A 24140-nucleotide genomic window follows, 5' to 3' on the forward strand; every position below is an offset into this window, starting at 1 on the left:
CCAAACAGAACGGTAACAGGATAACCCCCAATGACGCTAGTGTACATGACCATGTCTTTCGATTTATAGCTCCTCATGTTTCGGGGGCGTGGGTCGCTTGGGAAGCTGGATCTTCCATGACCGTGGCGGCACAGGAAGACCCAGCCAATAGTTCCACACACGGGCGACTTCAAGGACGGCGATTTCGAAACTGCAGAGCTAGGTCAGCATACTTGAGCCCATGAACATCACCACGTCCGATCACTTACAAGGTCTTGGGGGCATTGATCCAGCTCTTCATCACGTAGACGTAGATGTCCCATACCATGGAGAATTCGGCCTTGATATCGTCCCAGACGGTATCCGTGTCGCGGCGTTCTCGGACCTGTTCCCACGGGAGTTTCTCGGTGATATAAACAAAGTTCTCGTCGTCATCATCCTCGTAGTAGAAGGTTGAACCACCGTCCTTGAGGAGGCGCCTGGTTTTCTTCGAGCCACTACGCTCCTTATGCGCAATGCTCGCGGGGATCGTGAAAACCTCACCATCTCCCACATCCATAGCCCGGTGAAAACTCCGGACGGCTGCTATGCTGTGGGAAATGCGGCCCAGGGTGTTGATCAGTGCCACCAATTCGGTCCGACGCAGCAACGGATTCTCCCCGTTCTTGGTTTCGTCGTACTCGAACAGTACCTTCAGAGCGGTTCCATATCCGTTGACTTGGAGCTTGCCCCATAGACGGCACTTGTCGCATCCCACACAGTCCATCAGTCGGCTGACGTTGCGGAATCGGTTCCGGAAGTCTTCTTTCAAGCCAATAGCGCTGGGGTCCTGGAACATGATGTTCTCGTCGAAGATTTGGTGTCGCCCAGCCAAGGTCGAAGTCAACTTCGAGACCTTCTCCCTAGTGTCGGCATCCTGCACCGGGTCGCTAGCACAGTAGTTGTAGTGCTGCAAGTGCTTCTGTAGCTTGGCCACCGCCCGCGAGACCAGCGCGTAGTTGAAGTACAGGTTCGAGATGCGCTCTGGGTGATCGTGCAGCCGTTCCTTGAAACACTGTAGGTTGGGATGCCACTGTCCCGTCGTCTGGTTGAGATAATCCCAGCAAAGATGGGTCGAGATAGATGCATGCATTCCACTGATGAGGCGATGGAATACCCGCTTCTCCAGACATTCGTTGTCCAGGTCGAGCAGGTCCGGGCGCTTCAGCTCCTGCTGAAGCACATTGCGAAAATCGTTGACGGCCTGAAGACCACCCAACTGGGGAACAGGGGATAGCTCGGGCACCGGCTTGAGGAAACAGTTCTCACGGTAGATTGCGTCCCAAACTTGATGGGCGCCCATACCGGCGTACCCCGTGAACCGTTCTGGATTATCAACGAGACTGACATAGTCTCCCTTGCCGCCAGAGCCCTCGTCCTCGGGAACACAATAGTCCCGTTGGTCACATTCATCGTCATATTCCACCACACAGCTCTCTCCAACGTTTTCTCCGAGCATTCCTTGAAGCGGTCGGTCACTGGGTCGCTCCTCTTGCAGCTTGCGGCCCGGATGACCTGCTTTGGGGCCCTCGAGTTTACTTAGCTCCTCCGCGCGCCATGTTAACGGGATGTCCTCTTCGGATTCGATTGTGTTCACGGAGCACGCAATGTTCCCGCACATGCTATTGGCATCGGACCAAAACGGACACACTTTATTAAAAAGGTTGAGACGGTAATATGAGAAGAAGTCGGTTTCTTGCGTAATAGATTGGAGAAGGCTATAGACCTGGTCGTTCAGATGATCGATGGTGGCGTAGGAGACACAAGCGTCGGACACCATAGCGGAGGGGTCAATCTGGAGAAGACGAACATGAATCAGCCAAGTCCATTCCTCAATCTGCAACCTGAACACGCCTGAGCGTTGTATCGACTTACCGCACACTTATCTTGGTTATGGTGCAACCCGGTCTCGGCATTGGAAAGCCTCGACATGGCAAAGACAGCCAAATAGAAAAATTTGGCTGCGGAGCGCATCTTGGATCAGCCGGAACGGCGGAGCGAATAAGAGAAACGAAAGTAAGAGTTGGAGTGTATGACAGGGAGAAAATAAAATGTATGAAGCGAAGGTATACAACGAAGGTCTATTCTTGGTAAGCAAAACAGGGTCCTTCACATGAAGATCAGCGACGGCAGGGAGGCCTGGTCAACGGTCGATTAGATCAGGCCAAATGACATTTCCCTGAGCAAAATCGATACAGCCCAAGTCGCAGCGAAAAAGCAAAACCAACGATATGATCAATGGGCCAGGTGGAACGAGGGGAAAGTACTGCGTATTCAAGGAATGCTCGTCGCGAAGTGGACAAGTTGTCCTTGGTGGCGCGGAGTTGCATGATCCGCAAGTAGTCATCAATAGTAATCAAATCGAGCCCGCCTGATTATCGCCGCCGCCTTGCGCCCAGGGCCCTGTTTCAACCTCTCCCCACCTGCCCGTACCATGGTCGTCTGCTTTGTCGTCTGGAGACGGTAGGTTTAGCGTCGTGATTGATAGATCGATTGATCCTCTTTGTTATTCGGTGACAGATTGACCCGGTGCTGCTCTGGGGTCATGGGGTGTCCATGCGACAGACCCGGAGATCCTCGGATCAGGTGATAGCATCCTTCTCGCGCAGCCAACTAGGCAACGTTGGGAGAACATCGCATGGACTGATTGGTAAAATTAAGGGGTGCCAGGAGCCTACAGGAGCCTACAGGGCCGTCGGAGGTGGCTGCCACGGCCCCAGTGCAACAACCTGCGCAACACACCAGATCTCTTTTCTTCCTCCGCTGAGTAAAGACACAGGTGGAGAAGGGTAAAGATAACGCGCTTTGATGTGAACTCATACCGATTCTGCACGCAAGTATATGGCGCTGGATAGGTCGGATGCAAGTCTAGGAGGCTATAAATATATTTCTTGGAGTACGACCACAAGGCGGCCCCGTAAGACGTTCACCCTGGTTACAAGTTTCGCCTACTGCTACGCTTTCAATGAGCGGTGTCAAAATCCAATAACGTTCCAACTAGCTACAGTGGCCTAGCACATATAAACCCAAACATGAATATTCCCAACATAAATTCCCAGCAAGGCTAGCCACCATGAACGCCCATCCAATGTTACTCCATGCCTCAACTCCGAGCGTGACCCATCATGTCATACCGTCTCCACCGAAGTCATGACCGGTGTAGCAATGGAAACATTGTAAAAATACATATAGAACTAGATAATAACAGCCAGACGCCGAAAAAGTCGCTGTATGTGGCAGGTTTCCGAAGGCGCTGCTGCCTTATATTATACCCGAGTCGACCGTAATTATACGCGGCGGTACGGTCGTATAAGCTGAAGCCCGCGTGCACATGTTTAAGAAGTTCCACGGCGCTTGCGACGGCGGAGACTGAGCGCCTTTCGGAGAGAAGCGAACGGCTTGGGATGGGGCATGTTGTAAAAGGGGTCGTTTTTGAAATCTTCATCGGTGAATTTCTGGAAGGATGTTAGAGCACGTTGTGGACGGTGAACAAGGTATCCGTGACTTACCTGACCCGGACAACGCATAAAGTTTCCATAGTCGTTCATCATGTTCGTGCCCTCCTCGTATTCGTAGGTGCGGCCCTCCATGTCTGTGTGACCCGGAGGATAGAACGCCACACCGTCGAGGGGACGGTGACTATCGACGCAGTCTCTGATTTTGTCTTTCGGAGTGGCCTTCAAGGCTTCTGCGTTGGAGTGTTTGACGGCCTCGACCGGGCTCTGCTTGGTATTGTAGTTCCTCTCCGCGTACACAGCATCGTACGGCCCCTCATGGTGGTACTGATAAAGACTGGCGCTATCCAGACGGTCGATGACATCCGGGTTGACCAGCATCGAGTGCCGCGAGTATCTGGTCTGCTGGGGGCGAGAAGGGCTGCCATGGCGGTGGCGTCGAGGACCGTGCTGAGAGACAGGACTCTGCTTCCTCCGTCGTTGGTCGACCGGATGATGCTCAGGAGAGCCCGAGTAGTAAACCGATGGGAAAGACGTAGAACGTTGGCGATTCAACGACCGCCGAGTTGGGGAATGAGCGAGGTAGTGTTGGTAGTGAGCAAGATTGTCCATTTCCACGTCCATGTCCATCAGATTAGGAGGATACCGGGAGAAGGAGGACTGGTGAGAAGTCGCACAGGCCGGAAGAACAGCGGACGCCATTGCTAATGGATGCCGGAGAAGGACACGCTGGAAGAAGAAAACGGAGAGAAAGGATCTCTCAAAGCTGGAAGACAGATGGAGGGTATATATAGGAACCACAGATGTGCCCTATAAATGTATGTAGGCGTTTAATAGTAGCAGATACTAGTGACTGCTTGCGTATGCAGCCCCCAACTCAAAATAGTGGTGGGGCTAGCAGCGGTGAAGTCGTCGGGTATTGAATATAGAGTTGGAAGTCTGTGTGTGTATTGCTCGTGGGAAAGGTGCGGTCTGTGGTGAATACGAGGATGCCAGACAGCGAACAGTGGAACAATAGTAAGACAGTAACAGTTGTAGATGGTGGAGAAAGATGAAGAGGAAGAAGGAGGGGAGAAGAGGAAAAGGACGAGGAGACCAAAAAGCGAGAGGAGTCATAGTTCGAGTCATCATTATAATTTGGGCACAGGTCATCGCAGGTCATGCAAACGCAGTGTCAGTGCCAGTGCCGTCAACCGAGGAACGGTGGGCCGTGACGTGACGAGTAGCGTATGATGATTTCCATTTGTCCATTTTGCCTTCCACGCGATCCGGGGGTGGGCAGAATCGCCTTATCGATAAGGCCCTCCGGGCCTGTTCGAAGGCTAGGGCCAGGATAGGCCCGGAAAGACTAGACCCGTTCGGTTGCATCGGATCGTCTTTCGATGATGAAAAAATGGGATGACCGACACGGAAGGCTCGGGCCCCAGGCACCCCCCCCGGTCTAGATTCAGGACCAGTCAAGATGGCCCAGGCTGTCGACTAGACCACCATGGAACCTCTGGAAGGTCCCTGGGCGACGCCAGTGGATCCTAGGTGGCAATCATCGCCATCATGATTGTCGTTGTGTCGTCACGCTGTGGATGCCCAGGGCCACCACCCGCCGGCTGACTAAATCACTTGCACCACCTCGACATCCACAGAGTCTTGACATCATAACCAACACGGCTGACTGCTACCGTTGCCGACGTTCAGATTTACATCACTTGGGAGAACAGGTTCTGCCAGTAGCGGGTGTACCTGTAGCACGTCCTGCGTTGCGGCTTAATGAGCAAGCCGGGCCAATGTTAAGCTTATCGTTAGTGACAACGATAGCGTCAACGGCTGGTCTAATCTAGCCCGGTTAGTCCAACAGTTGAAACAAGTCTTGGTATGCGACTAAAAGCACGCGCCAGAAATACCGGCGCTGCCAATCATAGCCTGCATGCTTCCACAGGGCCTTCAACGGGCTGTTACACTCGTGGACGGACAAAATAATCTCATGGTCCGCATCGCATGTCAGCTTGGACGGTCTGCATGGGCGACCGATGCATGGGTGTTGTGTTACACAGGGTCTAGATTTGTTCTACACCCAGGAACCAGGGACTTGCAGGTTCCTGACAAGAAGTACCTGCTCGAGTGCTTTAATACTACATTCCCGGCCCAGGGACATTCATCTGTTCTTCTTTCTTGAAAAGCTTGCATCCATCCATGGAAAGTATCCCGAGCAACCATTGCAAGGTGACATAGACAAGCTGTGAAGAAATTTTCATTGTCTCACACCCATGTCTATTCTACTGATGGTATTCATCTTTCCAAGGCCTCCTGATTTACGTTATTAATGAGTGATTCTTCAAGAAAGTAAGTCGAGACCCAGACCTATATACTCAATTGGTCTTATATTCCAACTGTCCCTTTACACAAAATAAGACATGATTACTCCGTACAATAGCAGCATTTGACGTATAGTAAACCCCTACTTAATATTCCATGAATATCCTGTCATTTCGCAAGAACCCACATTCCACAAGATCCAGGACCCCTGCCAAGTTCCAACTGGTGAACCTTGGCAGCCCTACCCTACCCGTAATACCAATACCACCAGATGGATCCACCATCCGACCCGCCGAGACAACAATTTACTACCACACCTCTTCTGGATGCCACTTCGACGAAAGCCTCGAACTTGTGATGGCTTTGGTGCAATACTCTGAGTCGGAATCCGAGTCAGAAACTGAGTCACCCCAGCGTCTAGTAAAAAGGCCCCGACAGACCAGCAATCAACCCTCCTCCCTCCCACCATTACCCGCAGCTTTCCACGACCTCTACGCCTCCAGCACTCGCGTCAGCGTGAGGGACGATCCCAGTCTTCACGGAGGCCGGAAAAGAGTCATACCACATGTCGAAGGGAACTGGCCGACCCACCTTTACTTAGAGTGTATGTGTCATCCATGGACGGTTCCAAGGCTGGAAATAACATCCGTAACAAACAGGGTATCCATCCAAAGCAGAACTTTCTATTCTTAGAGATGTCATAGATCAGATCAACGACAGGCTCGATGACAGCACAACCCAGCTCCACAGCCTACTGCATAGTGACCTTGGCGCGCAGCTGCCACTCCACATCAGTCTGTCTAGACCGGTGGTGCTGAGAACAGAACAGAGGCAACCATTCTTAGAGGACTTCCAGTCCGCACTGAGGGAGTCATCCATACCAGCGTGAGTTTTTGCCTTCTTGTTTATTTTTAGTAGCATATGTACTGACAAGACAAATAAGGTTCGACGTCACGACACAAAGTCTAGACTGTGTCTCCAATTACGAGAAGACACGGTGGTTTTACGTCCTGCGTGCAGACAAGCCCGAGGCGGATAGTTTGAACCGCCTTCTTCGACTCTCGAATCGATCGCTTGCTCGGTTTGGGCAGCCTCCGCTATACGAGTCATCACAGGATGTGGCGGCAGTGCTGAAGTCAAAAAGCCCAGCACAGCCACAGGGGAGCCGGGGGACTGGCCAGACCGGAAGCGACTATTCGCACTGCTTCCATGTTTCGCTGGCCTGGAGTTTGACGGGCCCATCGTCCGAAGAGAGGGAGCGGATTGTAAGTATCGATTTGCAAAAGGTACGGGGGTTGAGTATTCGATTTGATTGCGTAAAGGTGAAGATCGGAAATAATGTCTCAAGTATCCCCTTGTTGGAGGGTACTAGAGGATTATCTACATAGAGTTGTACATACGGGCTTGTATACAACGTCATCTCAATATTGCAAGTAAGGTGTGGTGTTTATTGGGTTATTGGCCTCTTGATTCGCTGGCAATGCTCTACATTCCGCAGACTGTTCTCTTGTTTTCCTTCAGTAACAAAACAGCGACAGTGAAGGCTAGAAGTACCATCTTACCAAAGCAGTTGAGTGCCCAATGCAGTGCAACCCAGCTAGAATATTTCTCGTATTCCGAATTGTCCAACAATCCGATTCATCCCTGTCAGTACACAAGCCAGCAAGCGATAAACTATCTATAGTTCAGCGATAGATCGCCAAACAATTACAAAGCCAGTCATATATCTAATAACTAGCCACATACAATTAGATGCACTCCCTATTCTCTCTTACCCGAAACTATGTATAAAACCTTGATGACATGGGTGAGCAATCAAAGGCTATGTAGCCCCGACAATGGCTGTTCGATGAGCTATTGTTCTCTGATGGCTCATTCAACGTTATTACAGCCGTACAATAGGAAAAGAGAGCTTTCAAGCCGGACAATGAACACAATGTCTTCAATAATCTCAACACGAATAGACAAATAAAACAGCGATGAGTAGTAGTAAATAGCTATACATGAGCCAAAACAGCCCTAATAATAACAACCTCGCTCGTCTGCCTCTACTCCATTCCCAATATCTGGTGGAAGATAGTATAAACATCATACATAACCCCGTAAATTACACACCCCTCGATACAAAACGATACCACCACCACCACCCCGACCCGCCAGGCACGTCACAAATCACAATACACACGCACGCGTAGCTAAACCACCTCACCACACCATCTTGCAAGTCCAAACACTCCTCACTACCTACCTCCCAAACCACCAAAATGTCCACAATATCCCCACCCCCTGTCACACTGGTACAACCCCCCCCCCTCCCCAAAGATAATAACCAAATCTAACCCCCACAGGAAGACCTCCAAACCTTCCAAGCAAAACATTTCCCAGGAAGCGCGTACCCCACACAACCCCTGACAGACACCCTCGAACATCCAAACCAACAACAACCACAACACCACCAACAACACCAACAAGAAGAAGAATACTACCACTACGAGGAAGAAGCAGAAGAAGATGATGATGATGGCTTGGGCTACTACCCCGACGGCATAAAACGTACTCTCACGGACGAACAAATCCGCATCTTCAGACATAGTGAGATTCATGCGTTATTGAGGGAGAAGGAGTTGCGGGAGGAGGAGGAAGCGGAGATGAGGGCTGAAGCGGAAGCTGAGGCGGAGAGGGAGCGTAAGAGGTTGAGAGTTGCGGGTGATGTGAATCCAGCTGCAGCTGCAGATGCAGATGCAGATGCGGAGGGTGTTGAGAGTGTTACTCTGTTGACAGCGACAGTGATGGTGGCGCCTAGCAGCGCTGCCCAGGAAGCCCAACACCCACCTCAGACCCGGGTGGAGGAAGATACTCCTATGGATTACGGGGATGGTGATTCTGTTCCGTCTCGGTCATATGGGGATACTTCGGGTTCGAGTTCGAGTTCGAGACGTGCGCCGCAGTTCCCCGGGAGGAGGATCATCTCGTATGATGATTGAGGTGGGGGGTTGGTGATTGCGTACCTATCTATGCGGAAGCCATCTGTCAGGCGTTCCATATCCACCCTTGGGGTGGGTGTATTTGGGCGCTGTTCGGCCTCCAGCCCGGTGAGTTCGAAATTTGTTCTATGCTTTCTGCCCTTCACCTATGATGAAAACATCGTATCAGTCATCCTTAGTCGGAGCGCCATACCATCTGCGGATGTGTAAGGCTATGTCGACTTAATCTTCTCTCTGAGGTTCTTTCTGCTGCTTGTTATTGTTAGAATTGGGTTTAAGTTCTACGGCTGACTCTGTCCAATTAGGGCTGCCCATATCAAGTCAAGGCCAAGTGATTGGTGGTATCTTATATCATCAGTGGCGTCATTAAGGACCATCAGCTTGACACTGATGTCCACCATCTGCCGTCTCATCTGAAACTCACCAAAGATGGTGTTGATAGTCGGCTTACGAACGTACATTGCTGTCTCAAGTCGACCGAATTTGTCCGAAGAAGGGGCTTACAGAAGCAGCTTGTTTCCTATGGATAAATCCTCACAGCTCATGGACTACACTCAATCCTCTTGATGTGTCTATCGATATATGGGGCTATGTCTAGCGCCACGCTGGCTTATGCACCTACTCGAGCGTGACCCGCCTCTGCCTAGGGACCAAAGACCAGAAGAAGGCAATCCCAATGAGCAGTCCCACCATGATGGGCTGCAGAACCTGAACTCCAGCTTGGGAGGCGATCGCTCCTGTCATGAAAGGAAAGGCCGCCGACCCAGCCTGTCCAAGACTCGCAGTGAAACCTATTGATCATCAGCATGGACTTTCACACCTCGGAGATTAGATACTCACCCATAGCTCCAACGTGAAGCTCTTGCGGGATGACCTTGGTGAGGACATAGAGTCCAACTGGATAGAATGGACCAATAAAGAAACCTATATCATCCGTCAGTCTTCATACAACTGATTTTACCTTGTCTCTCCCCAACCGAGTGAGAATGCAACACTCACCCAAAAAGCACACCGTAACTGCATTGACAGTAATGTTTGGGACCAGCCAGAACAACAACTGCATCGCCAAAGCCAACGTAATATAAACGAACACCATCCGTCGTTCACCTAGGCGATGCGTAATGTCTGCCAAAGCGACCCGGCCCAGGGTGAAGCCGGTCCAGAAGCCTGAGGCGATATAGCCTACCTTCTTGGGGTCACCGTTTCTCACCGAAACGAGGAATTGGACGAGCCAGCCTGAACACATCAGCAGTGAACCCCCTCAGGCCCCGGGAATACGTACCACCAGCAGTAACCTCCGCACCAACATACAAAAAGAAGAATCCGTTGAAGATCCAAACAGTCCAGTTTGCCACCGTCTCTCGGAGCTCCTTGCCGGCTGTTTCTTTGGAACTGCCCTCGTTTGGACGGAAAAGCCCCTTTCTAAATGTCCACGCCAGGGACGCAATGTTTAGCGCAGCGAGGAACATGGTGACAAGGTAATAGTGATGCCAAACCGGCATCTGTGAGGCAATCGTGTTGGCGATCAAGGGGCCAATAATAGTCCCGACGCCGTACACCGCATGCAAGACACCCAGCCACCGATGGGCGTCCTTGACGGTGATCGTGAACGTGTTCATTTGGGCATCTTGGAACGCTACACCGCAGCCGGAGAAGAAGAATGCCGCCATGAAGAGGGGGAACGGCGGGCTCCAAAACATCAAGGCATAGCCAAAGCATTGTATTGCTGCGCCGAAAACCAGGGTACCACCAGTTCCTAGGTATGAACACACATGGATGTTGGCGAAGCAGGCGACAAGCCAGCCCATGAAGTTGACCAGGTAGATCATGGAGACCTGCAAAAGCCCAACATTATAGGTCGGCTGAATGTAAGGAATCAGAACGCCCAAGGCGGCATCTTCAACAAAGTACCATCTTGCCATCAGCTTCGATTTACCTCGAGGGTGTCTGGGTGGCGGGCAAGCATACCGTTAAGTCCGGCCACGAAAGCAGCATAATTCGTGGCGAGAATTTTGCTCTTGACCTCTCCCACGCTCTTCGGCTTCGAGAGGAGGGATGTCGACTCTGTAGCTGGGTACGCCTCATTCTGGATGTGGTTGCCATGCTCAGCATCTCTGTTGTCGCCCATTTTGTTGCCTGGACAGTTGAGGTTGTCTGAGGGAGCGACGGTAGGACTCTCGAGTAGTAGACACTTATATATGAACGCGACCCGTAATCCCTTGGCACGGTCAAAGCAAAAAGAACCACTCATGCCCCCAGCAGGTAATCGCGGCTAGGCTAGAATACCCCAGCTGATGGTGGGGTAAGCCCGAAGTTCAAGCGAGGGGCGGCGCGGATGGGCCATCCACCTGTCGGTGAGAGACCTCATCGCTTAGGACCTGTCGATCTCAGGTCTGAACCCTGAGTTCCATTTCGAGCTGCGAACGTGCTTGGTGCTTTGCACCGTGCAGATGTGACTTGCAGCGCGCCGAGGTCAGGTGCTTACTTGGTCTTGATGGAACTTGAAGAGGAGTGGAACGGGGCACTGCCTGGCTGGCGTCTCGATTTGCCTATTCGGGAAGGTCTGCCAGCTGCTGACTCAGGTTTTCTAGCGCCAGGATGGACCTTCCTCCATCGGTATCGGAGAACCGGGCCGCTTGACCTGTTGCCCTTGTGTCAATCAGCATGCTCGTGCCTATCAGACTTGATGCCTGTGTGTAGATGCTCTTTACACGGAGCCCGCAAGGGTTGGTTCTGCGAATTGGTGGCATTCTGTTGCTGTGTGACGATACACCTCTATATCTGGGCTTTGGTCAGCCTGGAAGATAGATAGTCCTCTCTTACAGCCGCTCACTTAGGGAGTGACCCTACCTGCTACTATGGGGATGCTACACGAAAGTTCAAGCATACGTTGACAGTTTGCAGGTAGCCAATTGAACAAGCTGGGAGTCAATGTCGGCAGGACGCGGCGTTTCTATACTTTCTGCTAGATCAGAGGCATCTATCAACTAACGACCTACCGTCAAGGCTGGCCGGGGTGTACTATCAATAGCTACCACGATCAAGGGACAAGGACATGATTGGGAGTTCGCTCCAGCGCCTACAAACCAGATAAATTAACTGGGCGGCTCAATCCCTCGAACTCGCCCCCTTGCCCACCACTATGATCTAGTTGAAACTGCTGAAAACATCCTCGAATGAACGGGTTGGCGCTTCTGGCGCCAATGACCAAGGACAACATCGTCAGAGTAGGGTTACGATTGGATCACAGTAGACGTGCGGCTACAAACCAAAACCAACTCCGATGCGTGAAGCTCTATCAATATCTCAGAACCGTCCTCCACAGCCAATAAAGTCAATAATGGTGACCAGAGCTGCATAGCCTTGAAACGACTAAGATAGGAGATACGGAATGACCCCTCAGCGCTTTAAACAATTCTATGCACGAACTGGGAACATGGAGAGGCGGCGGCAACTCAGTGAATATCAACCTCCGAACATGGCTGACCAAGGCGCTTAGCCAGCGGCCATGATGGTTGATCAATGGAGATGTGATACCATGATGAGAAGCATAAATAGATCCCATCCACCTGCTCAAGTCAGTATTACAGCAAAAGCAGACCATCTTTTTCTTTCTACCAGAGAACTGTATGCAACCATCTACCTTCTTTCCCCTTTAGAAAGCAACTCTACTAATAGGTATCCCTATATAGCCACATCGAGCAAACGCCTGCAGTGACCGGATATTCCCTGTACCCGACCCTTCGCATACAAACCTGACCTATCGATTTGGTGTGACAATCTTCGTCCCAGGTACCTCTGAGCCTGCCCATTGGGGATTCGTCATCTATCAGCCACCGAGCACGATGGGTGATCTTCTACATGTTAGGGTCATTGACGAAAGCCTCAACTTATTCCAATTCGAGCCTCGGATTCCACACCTGCTGGCGTCGCAAAATGCGTGGGGCGTGTGCAAAATCAGAGACCTTACTAGGGAAGAGTACACCAAGGTGGCACGGATCTTGGAGTCCGAGGTACCGCCACCAAGGGGCGGGGCGAAGAACTGTCAGGATTGGGTGATAGATGGATTGGTCGCATTGGAGGTAGAGGAGCTGGTCTCGGAGGGAACGACTCAGACTTGGTCATCGAGAGTTGGCAAGGCAACGCTGGTCATCAAGAACGAGGTTAGTGGCGACTGGTTGTCTTTGAATGGGAGATGAAGGCTGCTATAGAGGAGAATATCGCATCATGGACCGGTCGACTTCATCCCACAGCTCGTTTTCCTCCGGGAAAGAAGGAATGCAGGCGTGAATCATTTCAACCCAGGCTGGATCCATAGCAATCCGATTAGCAGCAAAGGACTCCCTCTCTGGAAGCGAGTACCCAGCTTCACCCCAATCTATTATCCCACTAACCCCCCCGTCCTTGATAAAGATATTGCCTGGATGTAAGTCGCCATGCGTCATAACTCCTAGAATAGGAGTAGTTCTCTCATCACCAAAAGACAGAATCCTCTCCTTGAGCTTCTCCTCTTTCTCATACCAGACCCCTTCAGGTCTTGACAGCCGGAGGGCTTCCACAACAGCATATCTGTACTGCGTGAAGAAATGGAAAGGTCCATACTGTTTGGTAGACTTGTAGTCCCATGGGTGCCTGAAGAGAATATCCTGACACGGCCCGCCCGTCACCGTGCCCAAGAAGGAACTGCGCAGCTCCCGCCATTCGAGAATATAGGACTTCAATTGACGTGCAATACCCTGCAGTTCCTCACGAGACATGGTGTCCAAGCACGAGGCAAGCAATCCGCCCTCGATCTTGGTCATGAGAATGAAGCCTACATCCCCTATCATGTACGCACTGAGGACCGTTGGCACTGGCACAATTGTTTTCGCGGCGAGGAGGATCAATGCTTCCGCTTCAGGCATGGTAACTCTCCAGCCGACTTTCAGAACCGTGGTTTCGGACACTTGTAATATCCAATTACCACCCAGTCCGTGGGGAGCCAGATTGGTTGCCGACTCGATTTGAACCAGCGGGACAATGAGGTTATCTTGTCCACGGAGCGAATCCGTGAATTTCACCTGGGAGAGGCCGGCCATGACCTCGGCCAGGTATTCAGTAAACGTTGCCTCCGGATTCTGGGAGTTCTCCTGTTAGACTAAGGATTTGCATCTTGGGGACGCTGAGGAGTGACCTTTGCATAGTAGCTTAGAGCACTGTCCGGGAGGGCCCCCATGATGGTGATCTTCCAAGCGATGCGTGTGTTGTTTCGAAGAAAAGAACTCGCGGGGTAAGTGAACGAACTGACTACGGCGGATTGTAGGGACGCATGTGCCAAAACGTAACACCACTGACTTGCTAGACAGGTCCGACTTGCCTAGCCTTCAACAGGACAGCTCCCCAGAATCACGAGGGATTAGATAAGAAGAACACGCCGTAGTTAACTAACTAGTTACTAGGTAGGTAGTCAGTACCTCTAGGCTTCGCATGCGTCCGGATGCGCGAGCCTCCTAATTGGCTGGGAGCCGGGATGTAACGTTGAATTCCTCCGCCGGGCCCGCGGTGGGCCTTGGCATTCCTGCCGCCTGGAAAAAATCCCTCAACTTCAAGGGCGGGGTAGGAGTACCCCGTCCATCTGTCGGTGATGCGTCTGCGATGCCATTCGAGGAGAGGGTTCCATTATCCTCGATGTTTGACAATGGCGTGGGTTTGCTCCTGTGTCGATGAAGGGTAAACCCGGTGGTCCACAGCCCGATGTATACGCGATTGAAGTATACACCTGGGTGTATCTATCTACAACCAAAGATAGGAATGCTCACGAGGGTGGATTCGCGGGAGGCTAACACAGATTAGAGTTATCAGAGTTCTGCAGACTGGGAAAAAGCCATGGTCCATCCGGTTCTTCTCCGGAATCTGGCCTGGGTTACGTCGTTGATTGCTCCCTCGGCGGACCCACTGGATGCATGCGACATCCTGAAGACTCCAAACGATGCGGGATTGAAGGTCGTGCAGGACCACGCCAATAACGCAATCCAACCATCTGGGCTCATGTCTCTTTAACTCTGCTCGCCGGGGAGTCTTCTCACTCCCCATTTCCCTCCTGCGGTTTCTCCCTGCCTTTTCCCATATATCAATCAGGTCGACGGAGGGCCTTGCTCGCTTCCCATTGCACGAGCTTGGGTACGACTTCAGCACTCCCTTCTACCATCTGGATTAACCGGATACCTCGCCATCATGAGATCTCCCGAGGTCCATTCGGCGCCTCCCACTGCTGTCGACCTGGAGGTTTTGCAAGGGAAAGAAGGGGTTGCCGAACACAGCTCGCTGGCGGATGAGAAAAAAGACCTCGGTTGTCCGACCCAGCAGGACCCTTTTGGAGATGAAGAGTTCGCAGAGGTCAAATACAAGGTCCTCAAGTGGTGGTACGCAAGCCATTGTCCGCGACCAAGGGTATGATTGTTTCTGATGTCCCTCCAGGCAGTGCGGCCTCCTCATGGTGGCCGAGACGGTGTCGTTGGGCGTGTTGTCCCTGCCCGCTGCTGTCGCCGGCTTGGGTCTAGTCCCGTAGGTGCAATGATGTTACCTCACTCGAGATGCCCTCGCTGACATCACCACCCAGCTCGGTGGTCATCCTGGTGTCCCTAGGCGGCCTAGCCACCTACACCGGCTATGTGATCGGTCAGTTCAAGTGGAGGTATCCGCAGGTCTGCAACATGGCCGATGCCGGGGAGGTGCTTGCCGGTCGGTTTGGCCGCGAGCTGTTGGGGGCGGGCCAGATCGTGTTCCTCGTCTTCATCATGGCCAGCCATTTGCTGACCTTTACGATTGCCATGAACGACATCACGAACCATGGGACGTGCTCCATCGTTTTTGGGATTGTGGGATTGATCGTGTCTTATGGGTGTACCCTGCCGCGCACTCTGGCCAAGATGTCCTGGCTCTCGCTGGTTTGTAAGATATATGAATCATACATTTCTTGAACGGCTGCTGACGAGAGACAGCATTCATCAGCATCTTGTCCGCCGTGATCGTCACCATGATTGGTGTGGGCATTACCCACCCGGGAGAGGTGGTTCAAGCGACTGTTAACACGAATCTGTATCACGGATTCACTGCTGTGGCTAATATTGTCTTTGCATTTTGTAAGTATACGCCTGGAAGAGAAATCTATTTCGTACTGATGGGGATAGCTGGACACGCGGCGTTCTTTGGCCTGGCAGCCGAGTTGAAGAATCCCGTCGACTTTCCTAAGGCTTTGGTGCTGCTTCAGAGTATCGATATTACTCTTTACATTGTTGCAGCCATCGTGATCTACTGCTACGGAGGCTCTACCGTTACTTCTCCTGCGCTGGGTTCTGCCAGCCCAGTTGTGTCCAAGGTCGCCTACGGCATTGCCCTTCCAACGGTGAGCGAATCAGTATGCATCTGTGAATGCGCGATTAATAACGTACAGATCATCATCGCTGGGGTCATCAACGGACATGTGGCCTCAAAAGCAGTCTATGTTCGCATTTTCCGCGGCACCGACCACATGCACAAGCGCAGCTGGGTGGCTGTTGGCTCCTGGGCCGGGATTGCTCTGGGACTGTGGGTAGTGGCCTGGATTATTGCGGAAGCCATTCCAGTATTCACCAGCTTGTTGAGCTTGGTTGTATGTCACACCCCAATCCACCTGAGAAAGCACAAACACTAACAGTGCACAGACTGCCCTCTTCGCCAGTTGGTTCACATACGGCCTCAGCGGGATATTCTGGTTCTTCATGAACCGGGGGCGCTGGTTTGCGTCTCCAGGAAAGATTGCCCTGACGACGGTGAACTTGGTAGCGATTGGAGTCGGTGGTTGTCTGGTACGTTCCCTCTCCACCCTTGCGCTTCTAATCTAACTCACATGGATAGTGCGGTCTCGGGCTCTACGTCTCCGGCAAAGCCATCCACGACAACCCCAGCGATGCCAGTTTCTCCTGTGTAAATAATGCTTGACGCTTTTTCTTCTTTTCTTCCTCTTTTCTGGTTCTGTACATCTCATCTGATTCTTCTTCCCAGCGCGGTGGGAAATTCTGGCGCACGGTGTTCTTCTTCTTCATCTTCATTCCCTGCCTGCCACATGATATGAGTATACCGGCAGCACCGGTGGCACCCTATACAAAGCCAGATGGCATCTTCAGTTGTATATAAAGTTGTACATACATCATGCGCATCTACGGCCATTGATAGCTCAACCCAGGATAACATCATCGTCTATACCATGGTACTGCAACACATGACAAGAGACTTAGTACAAGTCACCCCAACCAACACTCTATGCCTCATCTCACCTCCCACAACCACCCACTAAACCAGCCGACTACTTACTTACTAACTCCCGAACCCGCAAAGAACCCGTGCACATGCACAGGTCGATAGACCCGAACCAGACAGACTCCATTCCATACCTTGGAGCGAGAATCTCTATCACAACACCACCATCTAAAGAAATAATCAAAATAATGAAGGTTATAATGACGATGACGATGGAAAATGATGAGCCAAGAAGAAGAAGAATAAGAATTATAATGATAATAACTTAGTAAAAATGGTAAATAAACACCTTCTTCGGCTCCTCTCGCTCGACCTAAGGAGAATAAAACAAAAAAAAAGGGGTTAGTAGAGAAAAGAGAGGAATGATAGAATTACAATGCCCATTTCTACTACTCCAGTCCTTTGTAATATAAAAGAGAAAGGTATGAAGATGATCCTAGAAGAAGATGAATGATAATGATGACGATAAAAAATGGTATATAAACACACTCCGCTCGATTGGAAAGACATAGAAGAAATAAAGGTAAGGAAAAGAATAAGAATAAGATTACAATACTCTTGGTCTTATGACGTCCATTCCCGATTCAGATGCTATTCCGGACTACCCGGTCTCCGTGTCTCCCCGACTAGCCCGCTTCATTCGGCGTCTCTTTCGTCGACATGAATCGATAGCCTCTGGGGTGAGAATCTCGGCAGGGAGTTCGAATTCCCGCTCGTCCATGTCGGGGAGCGCGTGGCCGAAGGCGAGACGCGTTCGGCCTTTGCGGTTGGTGGAGGACAGGGCTAGTTCGCGGAGATGGGGTTTCGAGAAGAAGGATGTGAATGGTTTTTCCGGTTCGAGGGGGAGAGGGGGGAGATGAGGGACGGGCGCCGGGGGTGGGGGCATGGTGGTCGAGGAGGGTTTCTTGGATGTGGAGGGCTTGGATTTCTTGCCTGTTGTGCTGGTGGGATTTGTGGTAGCTGATCGCGCTTCCTGATGTAGTTGTCTTGCGGCCCAGGCGTCCACGTCATTTGGATCGGGCGGGTCACCGCCGTAGCTTTGGACATCGGAGAGGGTGGTGACGCCGTTGTTGTTGTCGCCATCGTCGCCTTCCTCGTCGTTGGTCTCCGGAGTGTGGTCTTTGTTTTCTTCCTCAATGAGCTTGTTGTCCTTTTCTAGCTTGCGGCGCTTTTCTTCTTCTTTCCAAATCTTGAATTTCTGGAGCACGGCCGAAATCTCCTGGATGAAGTGGGCGCGTTTGGTCTCGTAGTGTTTGCGCTCTTGGTCGGTGATGTGCCCCGTGATGCCCATGGGACGGAGCCAGTCATGGCCTTGGAGGTCATCGAGAAGACGGTCGAGCTTTTGTTTCTCGTACTGGTTGTGGTCGCGCTCAATATTGCGGAGTTGCTTTTCTTGACGTTCGTTGCGCCGATGCGGACGAAAGTAGATTTCTTCGCTGAGGGGGTCGATCGCGGTGGAGGAAGATTCAGTAGTGGTGGTATCGGACTGGGAGAGAGATGTAGGATCGGGAAGACTGATGGTTTCGCAGTTGTGAAGGTTAAGCAGGGGATTTCCGAAGGGTGTATCGGTGTCTATGTCGGGATCGGAGGATGGGATGAGGGGTTCGGGGAGGTCGTCGATGAGTTTGATGGTGGTACTTCCGGTGAGGAATTCTATCCCAGTAGCTTGTTAGCCAGATCCCAGTGGGATAGATGAGCATTGTATTACCCGGCTTTGGGGGCTCCAGGCTGATGAGTTCCTCGTAGTTGGGAAAGTATTGTGCCAGCTCGCTGCGTGCGCGGGAGCCGCCATCGTGGGAGCGGAGAGAGCGCCGTTGCTCGCGCGCGGCGGAGGGCTGCTCTGTTGGAGTGGATTGCTGGGCGGTTGCTTCGTGGGAGGATTGAGACGGATTGGACGCTGACAATGCGCTGGCTTCTTGCTGGGCACTGACAGGAGTCACCGGGTCGAGATCGGGGTCGGTGGCCGGAGCTGAGCGACGCGGACGACGGGCGGAGGAGGAAGCGGCGGCGGCGGCGGAGGCGGAGGGTCGTCCCGCGGGCGACAACCTCCGCGAGACAGAGGACTTGGTGGTTGCGGCCGGGGAAATGGTGTCTAGGGGATCGGGTGATTCGCGACCGCCACGCAGATATAACGACGCGGGGGCAATGGTGGGGGTCTCATTGCGGAGGATGCGACGGTCGGCCGGTCGGGGAGTGGCCGGGGAGCCCGTGGGATTGCTGGCCAGCGGGCGGCGCGTCGAGGTCCGCCGGCGCAGGGGATGGGGCGAGAGCTTGTAGGGCGAGGCGGCCGACGACGAGTTCTCGGTGGTGGTGGTGGTATCGAGCAGGTCCGGGGAGCTTTTGCGACGACGCGACGAAGGGTGCTGCAGGCGAGGCCTTTTGGCCGGAGGCTCCGGGTCCAGCTGGTCGGGGGGATGGACGTTGGATTCTCGTCGCAAGGAGACACGGACAGGCATCAGGGTGGTGGAGGTCATTCGGATGGAAGAACGAGGGATTGCGGGCGTGGGGGAGTCAGGAGGGATGCGTCAACGGCATAGCAGAGCCAGTCGGGGGGGAAGGAGATCGGAGGATTGAGTCGACAGAAGTGAGGAATTGGCCGTGGCCGCTGCACGCTGGATGTCCGGATTGGGAGGTGCAGTGAAGTCGATACGAGAGTTACTTCGATACTCGTTACTCGATACTTGCTCGTCGGTAACTGGTAACTGTAACTGGTAACGCGGAAACCCCCGTACGGGAGGGCAAGGTATGTAATGCTGTATGGTATCTGTCAGAACCATACATGCTCCCCTTGGTTTCCTCCAAGCTTCCCCCACAACTTCTCGCTCCAGCAACAGCTCTCCCCACGGCAGCCAATTCCACCTCCTGACGCGGTAGGTGACTGTCAGTCTGTCTGACCCATCCTCGCCATTTCTCCGAAGGCCAATTCTCCGAATGATCATTCTTCTGCAACTCTGCTCCCTGTAAAACGTGGGGGTGGAAGATGGAGGCGTGGCCATGGGGGGAATCGCTGCAAAGGGCGTGTGGGGTGCGTGGGGGTTGCCTCGGGGCTCATCATTTGGATGGAGTCAACGGCTCGAACTCCGATCTCCATTCCAAGGGCCTGTGGTTTCTTATATCATGACCATGGCGTCCTCATTGCCTTTCTTCTGTAGTCCCTCTCCCCGCATCCATCCCATCATCCCCTTCCCCACCATCTCACTATACTTCCACCCCGACTAACCACCAAGCCAATCACCTCCTCCACAATGTTGGCAATCGTTCATCGCCCCCTCAAACCCGGCATTTACGTCCCTACCGTGGCCTTTTTCGATGCGCACAGCGAAGATGTCGACCTCGCCACCACCGCTCTCCACGCCACCTACCTGATCCAAGCCGGTGTCACCGGCATTGTCGTCCAAGGCAGCAACGGTGAAGCCGTCCACCTGAGCCGTGAGGAACGCGACCAGATCACCAGCACCACCCGGCGCGCCCTCGATGACCGCTCCCCCTCCACCCCGCTCATCGTCGGCTGCGGCGCCGCCTCCACGCGCGAGACCATCCAACTCTGCAAAGATGCCGAAGCCGCCGGAGGCGACTACGCCCTCATCCTCCCTCCCTCCTACTACAAGTCCTTGCTGTCCACCGAAGACATTCTCAATCACTTCTGGCTCGTCGCCTCCGCCTCTCCCATCCCAGTCCTGGTATACAATTTCCCCGGCGCCTCATCGGGCCTGGACCTCTCCTCAGACGATATCCTAGCCTTGGCGAAGCATCCCAACATCGTCGGCGTGAAGTTGACGTGCGGGAACACGGGCAAGCTGGCGCGCATTGCGGCGGAAGCCAAACCGGGGTTCTTGACCTTTGGCGGCTCCGCGGATTTCACGCTCCAGACCTTGGTGGCGGGTGGTCATGGAGTGATTGGCGGCGTGGCGAACCTGATCCCCAGGTTGAGTGTGAAGGTGATGAAGTTGTATCAGGCGGGCCAGGTCGAGGAGGCGCAGCGGTTGCAGGCAGTCGTGGCGAGGGCGGATTGGCAGGCCATCAAGGGCGGGTTCGTGGCGGTCAAGAGTGCGTTGCAGACCTACCGCGGCTATGGTGCGTTGCCGAGGCGGCCGTGTGTCGTGCCGTCAAATGCCCAGGTGACGGCGCTGAAGGAGGCTTTTGCAGAGGCCATGGAGGCGGAGAAACAGCTCGAGCAGGCTTAACCACCTCCATAGTACGATGGTATCGGATGTTAGGAATATCATCAAATAAGCTTGACACTCGATGCCATCCTTTCAACCATTTAATAAAGAGCAAAACCACCGAACCAAACCCAATCCTTAGTACCACTTTACCCCTCCCTCCCTTCTTCCTTCGATGAAAGAATCTCTCCCCACACCAAACGAGCACTCAGTATTGAAATCTATCATCTCACCTTTCTCTCAAGACCATCCATCCATCCATTTAGCAAACCGACAGTACTTCACCAGATGAAGGTTAAACTTACGTAGTTCGTAGTCAAACGGGTTGTTCTTCTGATGAAGTTGTGATTTGTATTGATAGTGTTGTTGTTGATGCTACATAGTTGTTGTAAGGGTAGGATATGGGTCAGGTAAAGGTAGATTAACAGCAAAGGATAAACGATGGGATGGTATTTCGTTCGGTTGGTTGGTTGGGAGGAGAGAGATGATACGGTTATGGTATGTTCGTATGTTTGTGGTGTTTAGAAGAAAGAGATCCTGTAGATAGTAATATCTGTTAAGTATCGTTTCAAGTTCGTTGGATGTACTAGTACGAATATCAGCTTCGTATATCCCCTCCCCCCCCCCTATCCTTCTTACTTGATCAACATATACAACTTGACCTACTCATACGAACGGCAATACCAAGTACGACCCCACCTCTCCACCAGTATGAACCTCATGTTCTTGCTCCCCCTCCCCTTCACTCCCTTCCCCACTCATATCCATCCCCTCCACCTCCGGATAACACATATCCCTTCCCGACACGCGTACCATAATCCCCTCCCCGGCCGCAAACACCATTCCCATCGGCCAGAGAGTAATATCCAACGGGATGATCTTCCCCGCGGGGATCATCTCCGCCCGGTCATGGCGATAGACCACCTCCGTATCTGTGGAGAGGGTCTCATCGCGGGTGACGGCGTGTGAGGCGCGCAGGAAGCCTTGGGGGCCTAGGGTTTTGACGGTGTTGACGTTGGGGACAGATGATATGGGGACGGGGCAGGGGTAGTTGAGGTGTTCGAGGGGGACTCCGGAGGAGGAGATCTTGCGGATTTGGACGGCGATGTCTAGGTCGTTGTGGTTGGGGGTGGAGATGTAGATCCGGATGTGGGGGTAGCCGGTTAGGGTGGTTGGGGTGGGGAAGTAGAGGGTGAAGTCCTGTGGTTGGGTTAGACTTGAGGGATTGGAGGAGAGGGGGGGCATACTGAGCTGGCGTGGGCTTTGTGGGTGGTGGAGGATGCTGTTGGAGGGAGGTCTGGTTGGAGTGATTTGGTGGCTGCGTTGAGGTAGAATTTCTTTAGGACCTGCCGAGTCAAAGGGAAGGTTTGCTCGGGGCGTTCGAGGATGGTCTGCGCTGGGCTGCCTTCGAAGCCGAGGAGGGAGAGTCGAACCGGGGGCGTACTCTCCCAGTCGTTGGGGATGTTCTTGAGGTAGCGGTCGAAGTAGCGAGCAAGGTCGTCGACCATCTCCGGACGGTAGAGATCGTACCATTCTTGATAGGGGTGCACGCGGAGCCATTTGCGGGTGCTTTGGGCGGTGCGGAAGGTCTCAAAGGAGCCGTGCGTGTGCAGCATGGAAGAGTATGATGCGAGGAGGTAGAGGGGAATGTCACCGATGCGTTCGATGTGGATGCGCTTGCTCTCCCAGTAATCGTCGTAGAAGGGTCGTTTGTTGGCCATGGCCGGCATGTTCTCTGCGGCTCCATGGCCCGCAAACCCCTTCAGGATCAGCTTGTGAAACGCCTCATTGTGCTTTCGGCCGCCCCGCATAACCAAGTCACGATACAAATCGGTAAGTCCCTCCCAAGGAGCGAGGGCCTTGAGGGCAGGATGGTGGAGACGGGACGCAAAGTTGACCTGCGCGATGGAGAGCCACGAGTTGCCCGCCATTCCGACGGAGCCGTTGCACCAGGGCTGCTTGGATAGCCAGTCGATCGTGTCATAGATGTCTTCAGCTTCTTGCTGGCCCCAGAAATGGATGTTGCCTTCGGAGTTGCCGGCACCGCGGGCATCGACGTTGATGATGGCGTAGCCGCGAGGGACCCATTCGGCCGGATCGGGGGCTTCGAACTTCTCATAGCCTGAAGTCCGGCTCTTCTCGAGCCCGGCCCGGAAGGGCGCCATACTGTCGTAGCTCTGCGGGCCGGTGCCGGTCTTGCCGTAGGGACTCCAGGGGATGATAGCTGGGACGGGGGTCGTGTCAGAGTCAACAGGACGGAAGATGTCGGTGTAGATCTTGATGCCATCACGGAGGGGGATGGCCACGTCCTGTTCAAGGAGCACATCCGTATTGAAGGCTCGGAGGCCAGGGAATCGCACATGGCCTTGCGAGAGGACGGTCTTCTTTCCGGGATGGAAGCCGTGGTAGGTGAAGACAGGATGCTCCCCGGGTGGAGTGAGGGGATGCCACTCAAGATCGGCGAAGGCAGCACGGATTTTCTCTTCGGTAGTCGTCATGATGATAGACAGCAGGTCTCTGAGCGAGGAATTGTCTGGTGTTCTGGCTCATTATATAGAGTATCGGATGGTTGTATGGTGGGGATCCCCGCATCCCCACTGACGATTCCCCCACATCGGAAGCAGCAGACCAGTTGTATGAATGTTGATGCGGAGAGTGAAGTGGGATGCCTCATGTAGTCTCGGACGGTCGAGTTGCAGTGGATGGTCTTACAACGAGCCGTGGACTGACGTCGGCGAGCATCGCTATCCACGAAGACATGGATATCTATGCCTCGGGAAGTGGAAGTGGAAGTGAGGTGGGAAAGAAAGTGGGAATCTATTCGCTCTAGATGAAATGGTAGTGGGGAATGCAGCTGCCTATCAATGACTTTACGTTACGTTCATCCAGGCAGAACTCAATCCACCTCCTCCATCCCCAGAGTATACAACTCC

At 53.0% G+C, this 24140-nt stretch overlaps 11 protein-coding genes across 11 annotated transcripts; 5 read left to right on the forward strand and 6 right to left on the reverse strand.

The window, feature by feature from the left end:
• Window positions 1–63: 63 nt before the first annotated feature.
• Window positions 64–1992, reverse strand: BO80DRAFT_453250 (ER oxidoreductin; the record flags this gene model as incomplete). The annotated part of the gene is made up of 3 exons (XM_025721992.1): window positions 64–190; window positions 249–1813; window positions 1894–1992. The coding sequence occupies 3 exons, from the start codon at window positions 1990–1992 to the stop codon at window positions 64–66; spliced, it is 1791 nt and encodes a 596-aa protein (XP_025577922.1).
• A 1361-nt stretch (window positions 1993–3353) lies between these two features.
• Window positions 3354–4175, reverse strand: BO80DRAFT_349595 (uncharacterized protein; the record flags this gene model as incomplete). The annotated part of the gene is made up of 2 exons (XM_025715511.1): window positions 3354–3473; window positions 3528–4175. The coding sequence occupies 2 exons, from the start codon at window positions 4173–4175 to the stop codon at window positions 3354–3356; spliced, it is 768 nt and encodes a 255-aa protein (XP_025577923.1).
• A 1911-nt stretch (window positions 4176–6086) lies between these two features.
• Window positions 6087–7299, forward strand: BO80DRAFT_376744 (HVSL domain-containing protein). The gene is made up of 3 exons (XM_025716670.1): window positions 6087–6387; window positions 6443–6668; window positions 6727–7299. Exons 1-3 carry the CDS (start codon window positions 6141–6143, stop codon window positions 7169–7171), a joined length of 918 nt encoding a protein of 305 aa, XP_025577924.1. The 5' UTR covers window positions 6087–6140; the 3' UTR covers window positions 7172–7299.
• A 695-nt stretch (window positions 7300–7994) lies between these two features.
• BO80DRAFT_500379 (uncharacterized protein) lies at window positions 7995–8767 on the forward strand (the record flags this gene model as incomplete). The annotated part of the gene is made up of 2 exons (XM_025724232.1): window positions 7995–8080; window positions 8132–8767. Exons 1-2 carry the CDS (start codon window positions 8048–8050, stop codon window positions 8765–8767), a joined length of 669 nt encoding a protein of 222 aa, XP_025577925.1. The 5' UTR covers window positions 7995–8047.
• A 524-nt stretch (window positions 8768–9291) lies between these two features.
• On the reverse strand, window positions 9292–11251 carry BO80DRAFT_423034 (putative MFS transporter). Its single transcript, XM_025718950.1, has 5 exons — window positions 10736–11251; window positions 10050–10664; window positions 9767–10003; window positions 9608–9691; window positions 9292–9558 (listed from the first exon to the last, which is right to left on the reverse strand). The coding sequence occupies exons 1-5, from the start codon at window positions 10893–10895 to the stop codon at window positions 9386–9388; spliced, it is 1269 nt and encodes a 422-aa protein (XP_025577926.1). The 5' UTR covers window positions 10896–11251; the 3' UTR covers window positions 9292–9385.
• Window positions 11252–12522: 1271 nt separating this feature from the next.
• On the forward strand, window positions 12523–12966 carry BO80DRAFT_488822 (uncharacterized protein; the record flags this gene model as incomplete). The annotated part of the gene is made up of 1 exon (XM_025723586.1): window positions 12523–12966. A coding segment is annotated over one exon (444 nt), but the record flags the coding sequence as incomplete, so codon positions are not given.
• A 6-nt stretch (window positions 12967–12972) lies between these two features.
• On the reverse strand, window positions 12973–13982 carry BO80DRAFT_442715 (aminoglycoside phosphotransferase family protein; the record flags this gene model as incomplete). The annotated part of the gene is made up of 2 exons (XM_025721287.1): window positions 12973–13884; window positions 13941–13982. 2 exons carry the CDS (start codon window positions 13980–13982, stop codon window positions 12973–12975), a joined length of 954 nt encoding a protein of 317 aa, XP_025577928.1.
• A 911-nt stretch (window positions 13983–14893) lies between these two features.
• BO80DRAFT_288164 (neutral amino acid permease) lies at window positions 14894–16747 on the forward strand. The gene is made up of 8 exons (XM_025714973.1): window positions 14894–15168; window positions 15224–15310; window positions 15366–15697; window positions 15748–15888; window positions 15937–16151; window positions 16200–16397; window positions 16450–16593; window positions 16643–16747. Exons 1-8 carry the CDS (start codon window positions 14981–14983, stop codon window positions 16724–16726), a joined length of 1389 nt encoding a protein of 462 aa, XP_025577929.1. The 5' UTR covers window positions 14894–14980; the 3' UTR covers window positions 16727–16747.
• An 898-nt stretch (window positions 16748–17645) lies between these two features.
• Window positions 17646–19518, reverse strand: BO80DRAFT_491832 (acetyltransferase SAS4-like domain-containing protein; the record flags this gene model as incomplete). The annotated part of the gene is made up of 2 exons (XM_025723725.1): window positions 17646–18697; window positions 18753–19518. The coding sequence occupies 2 exons, from the start codon at window positions 19516–19518 to the stop codon at window positions 17646–17648; spliced, it is 1818 nt and encodes a 605-aa protein (XP_025577930.1).
• Window positions 19519–19876: 358 nt separating this feature from the next.
• On the forward strand, window positions 19877–21451 carry BO80DRAFT_423040 (dihydrodipicolinate synthase family protein). The gene has a single exon (XM_025718951.1). It carries the CDS (start codon window positions 20290–20292, stop codon window positions 21226–21228), a length of 939 nt encoding a protein of 312 aa, XP_025577931.1. The 5' UTR covers window positions 19877–20289; the 3' UTR covers window positions 21229–21451.
• Window positions 21452–21838: 387 nt separating this feature from the next.
• Window positions 21839–24005, reverse strand: BO80DRAFT_462789 (CocE/NonD family hydrolase). The gene is made up of 2 exons (XM_025722538.1): window positions 22455–24005; window positions 21839–22407 (listed from the first exon to the last, which is right to left on the reverse strand). Exons 1-2 carry the CDS (start codon window positions 23703–23705, stop codon window positions 21874–21876), a joined length of 1785 nt encoding a protein of 594 aa, XP_025577932.1. The 5' UTR covers window positions 23706–24005; the 3' UTR covers window positions 21839–21873.
• Between the last annotated feature and the right edge of the window lie 135 nt (window positions 24006–24140).

Source organism: Aspergillus ibericus, assembly GCF_003184845.1.
Source record: "Aspergillus ibericus CBS 121593 unplaced genomic scaffold BO80scaffold_9, whole genome shotgun sequence".
NCBI lineage: Eukaryota > Fungi > Ascomycota > Eurotiomycetes > Eurotiales > Aspergillaceae > Aspergillus > Aspergillus ibericus.

Coding starts and splice junctions, on each gene's coding strand:
- BO80DRAFT_462789 (XM_025722538.1), bottom strand. CDS start 23,705: ATGACGACTACCGAAGAGAAAATCCGTGCTGCCTTCGCCGATCTTGAG. Junction 22,408..22,454: donor ACAAAGCCCACGCCAGCTCA/GTATGCCCCCCC, acceptor ACCCAACCACAG/GACTTCACCCTCTACTTCCC.
- BO80DRAFT_376744 (XM_025716670.1), top strand. CDS start 6,141: ATGGCTTTGGTGCAATACTCTGAGTCGGAATCCGAGTCAGAAACTGAG. Junction 6,388..6,442: donor GACCCACCTTTACTTAGAGT/GTATGTGTCATC, acceptor CGTAACAAACAG/GGTATCCATCCAAAGCAGAA. Junction 6,669..6,726: donor AGGGAGTCATCCATACCAGC/GTGAGTTTTTGC, acceptor AAGACAAATAAG/GTTCGACGTCACGACACAAA.
- BO80DRAFT_423040 (XM_025718951.1), top strand. CDS start 20,290: ATGTTGGCAATCGTTCATCGCCCCCTCAAACCCGGCATTTACGTCCCT.
- BO80DRAFT_423034 (XM_025718950.1), bottom strand. CDS start 10,895: ATGGGCGACAACAGAGATGCTGAGCATGGCAACCACATCCAGAATGAG. Junction 10,665..10,735: donor TTTCGTGGCCGGACTTAACG/GTATGCTTGCCC, acceptor ACTTTGTTGAAG/ATGCCGCCTTGGGCGTTCTG. Junction 10,004..10,049: donor TGCGGAGGTTACTGCTGGTG/GTACGTATTCCC, acceptor TGATGTGTTCAG/GCTGGCTCGTCCAATTCCTC.
- BO80DRAFT_288164 (XM_025714973.1), top strand. CDS start 14,981: ATGAGATCTCCCGAGGTCCATTCGGCGCCTCCCACTGCTGTCGACCTG. Junction 15,698..15,747: donor GTCCTGGCTCTCGCTGGTTT/GTAAGATATATG, acceptor GACGAGAGACAG/CATTCATCAGCATCTTGTCC. Junction 16,152..16,199: donor ACGGCATTGCCCTTCCAACG/GTGAGCGAATCA, acceptor AATAACGTACAG/ATCATCATCGCTGGGGTCAT.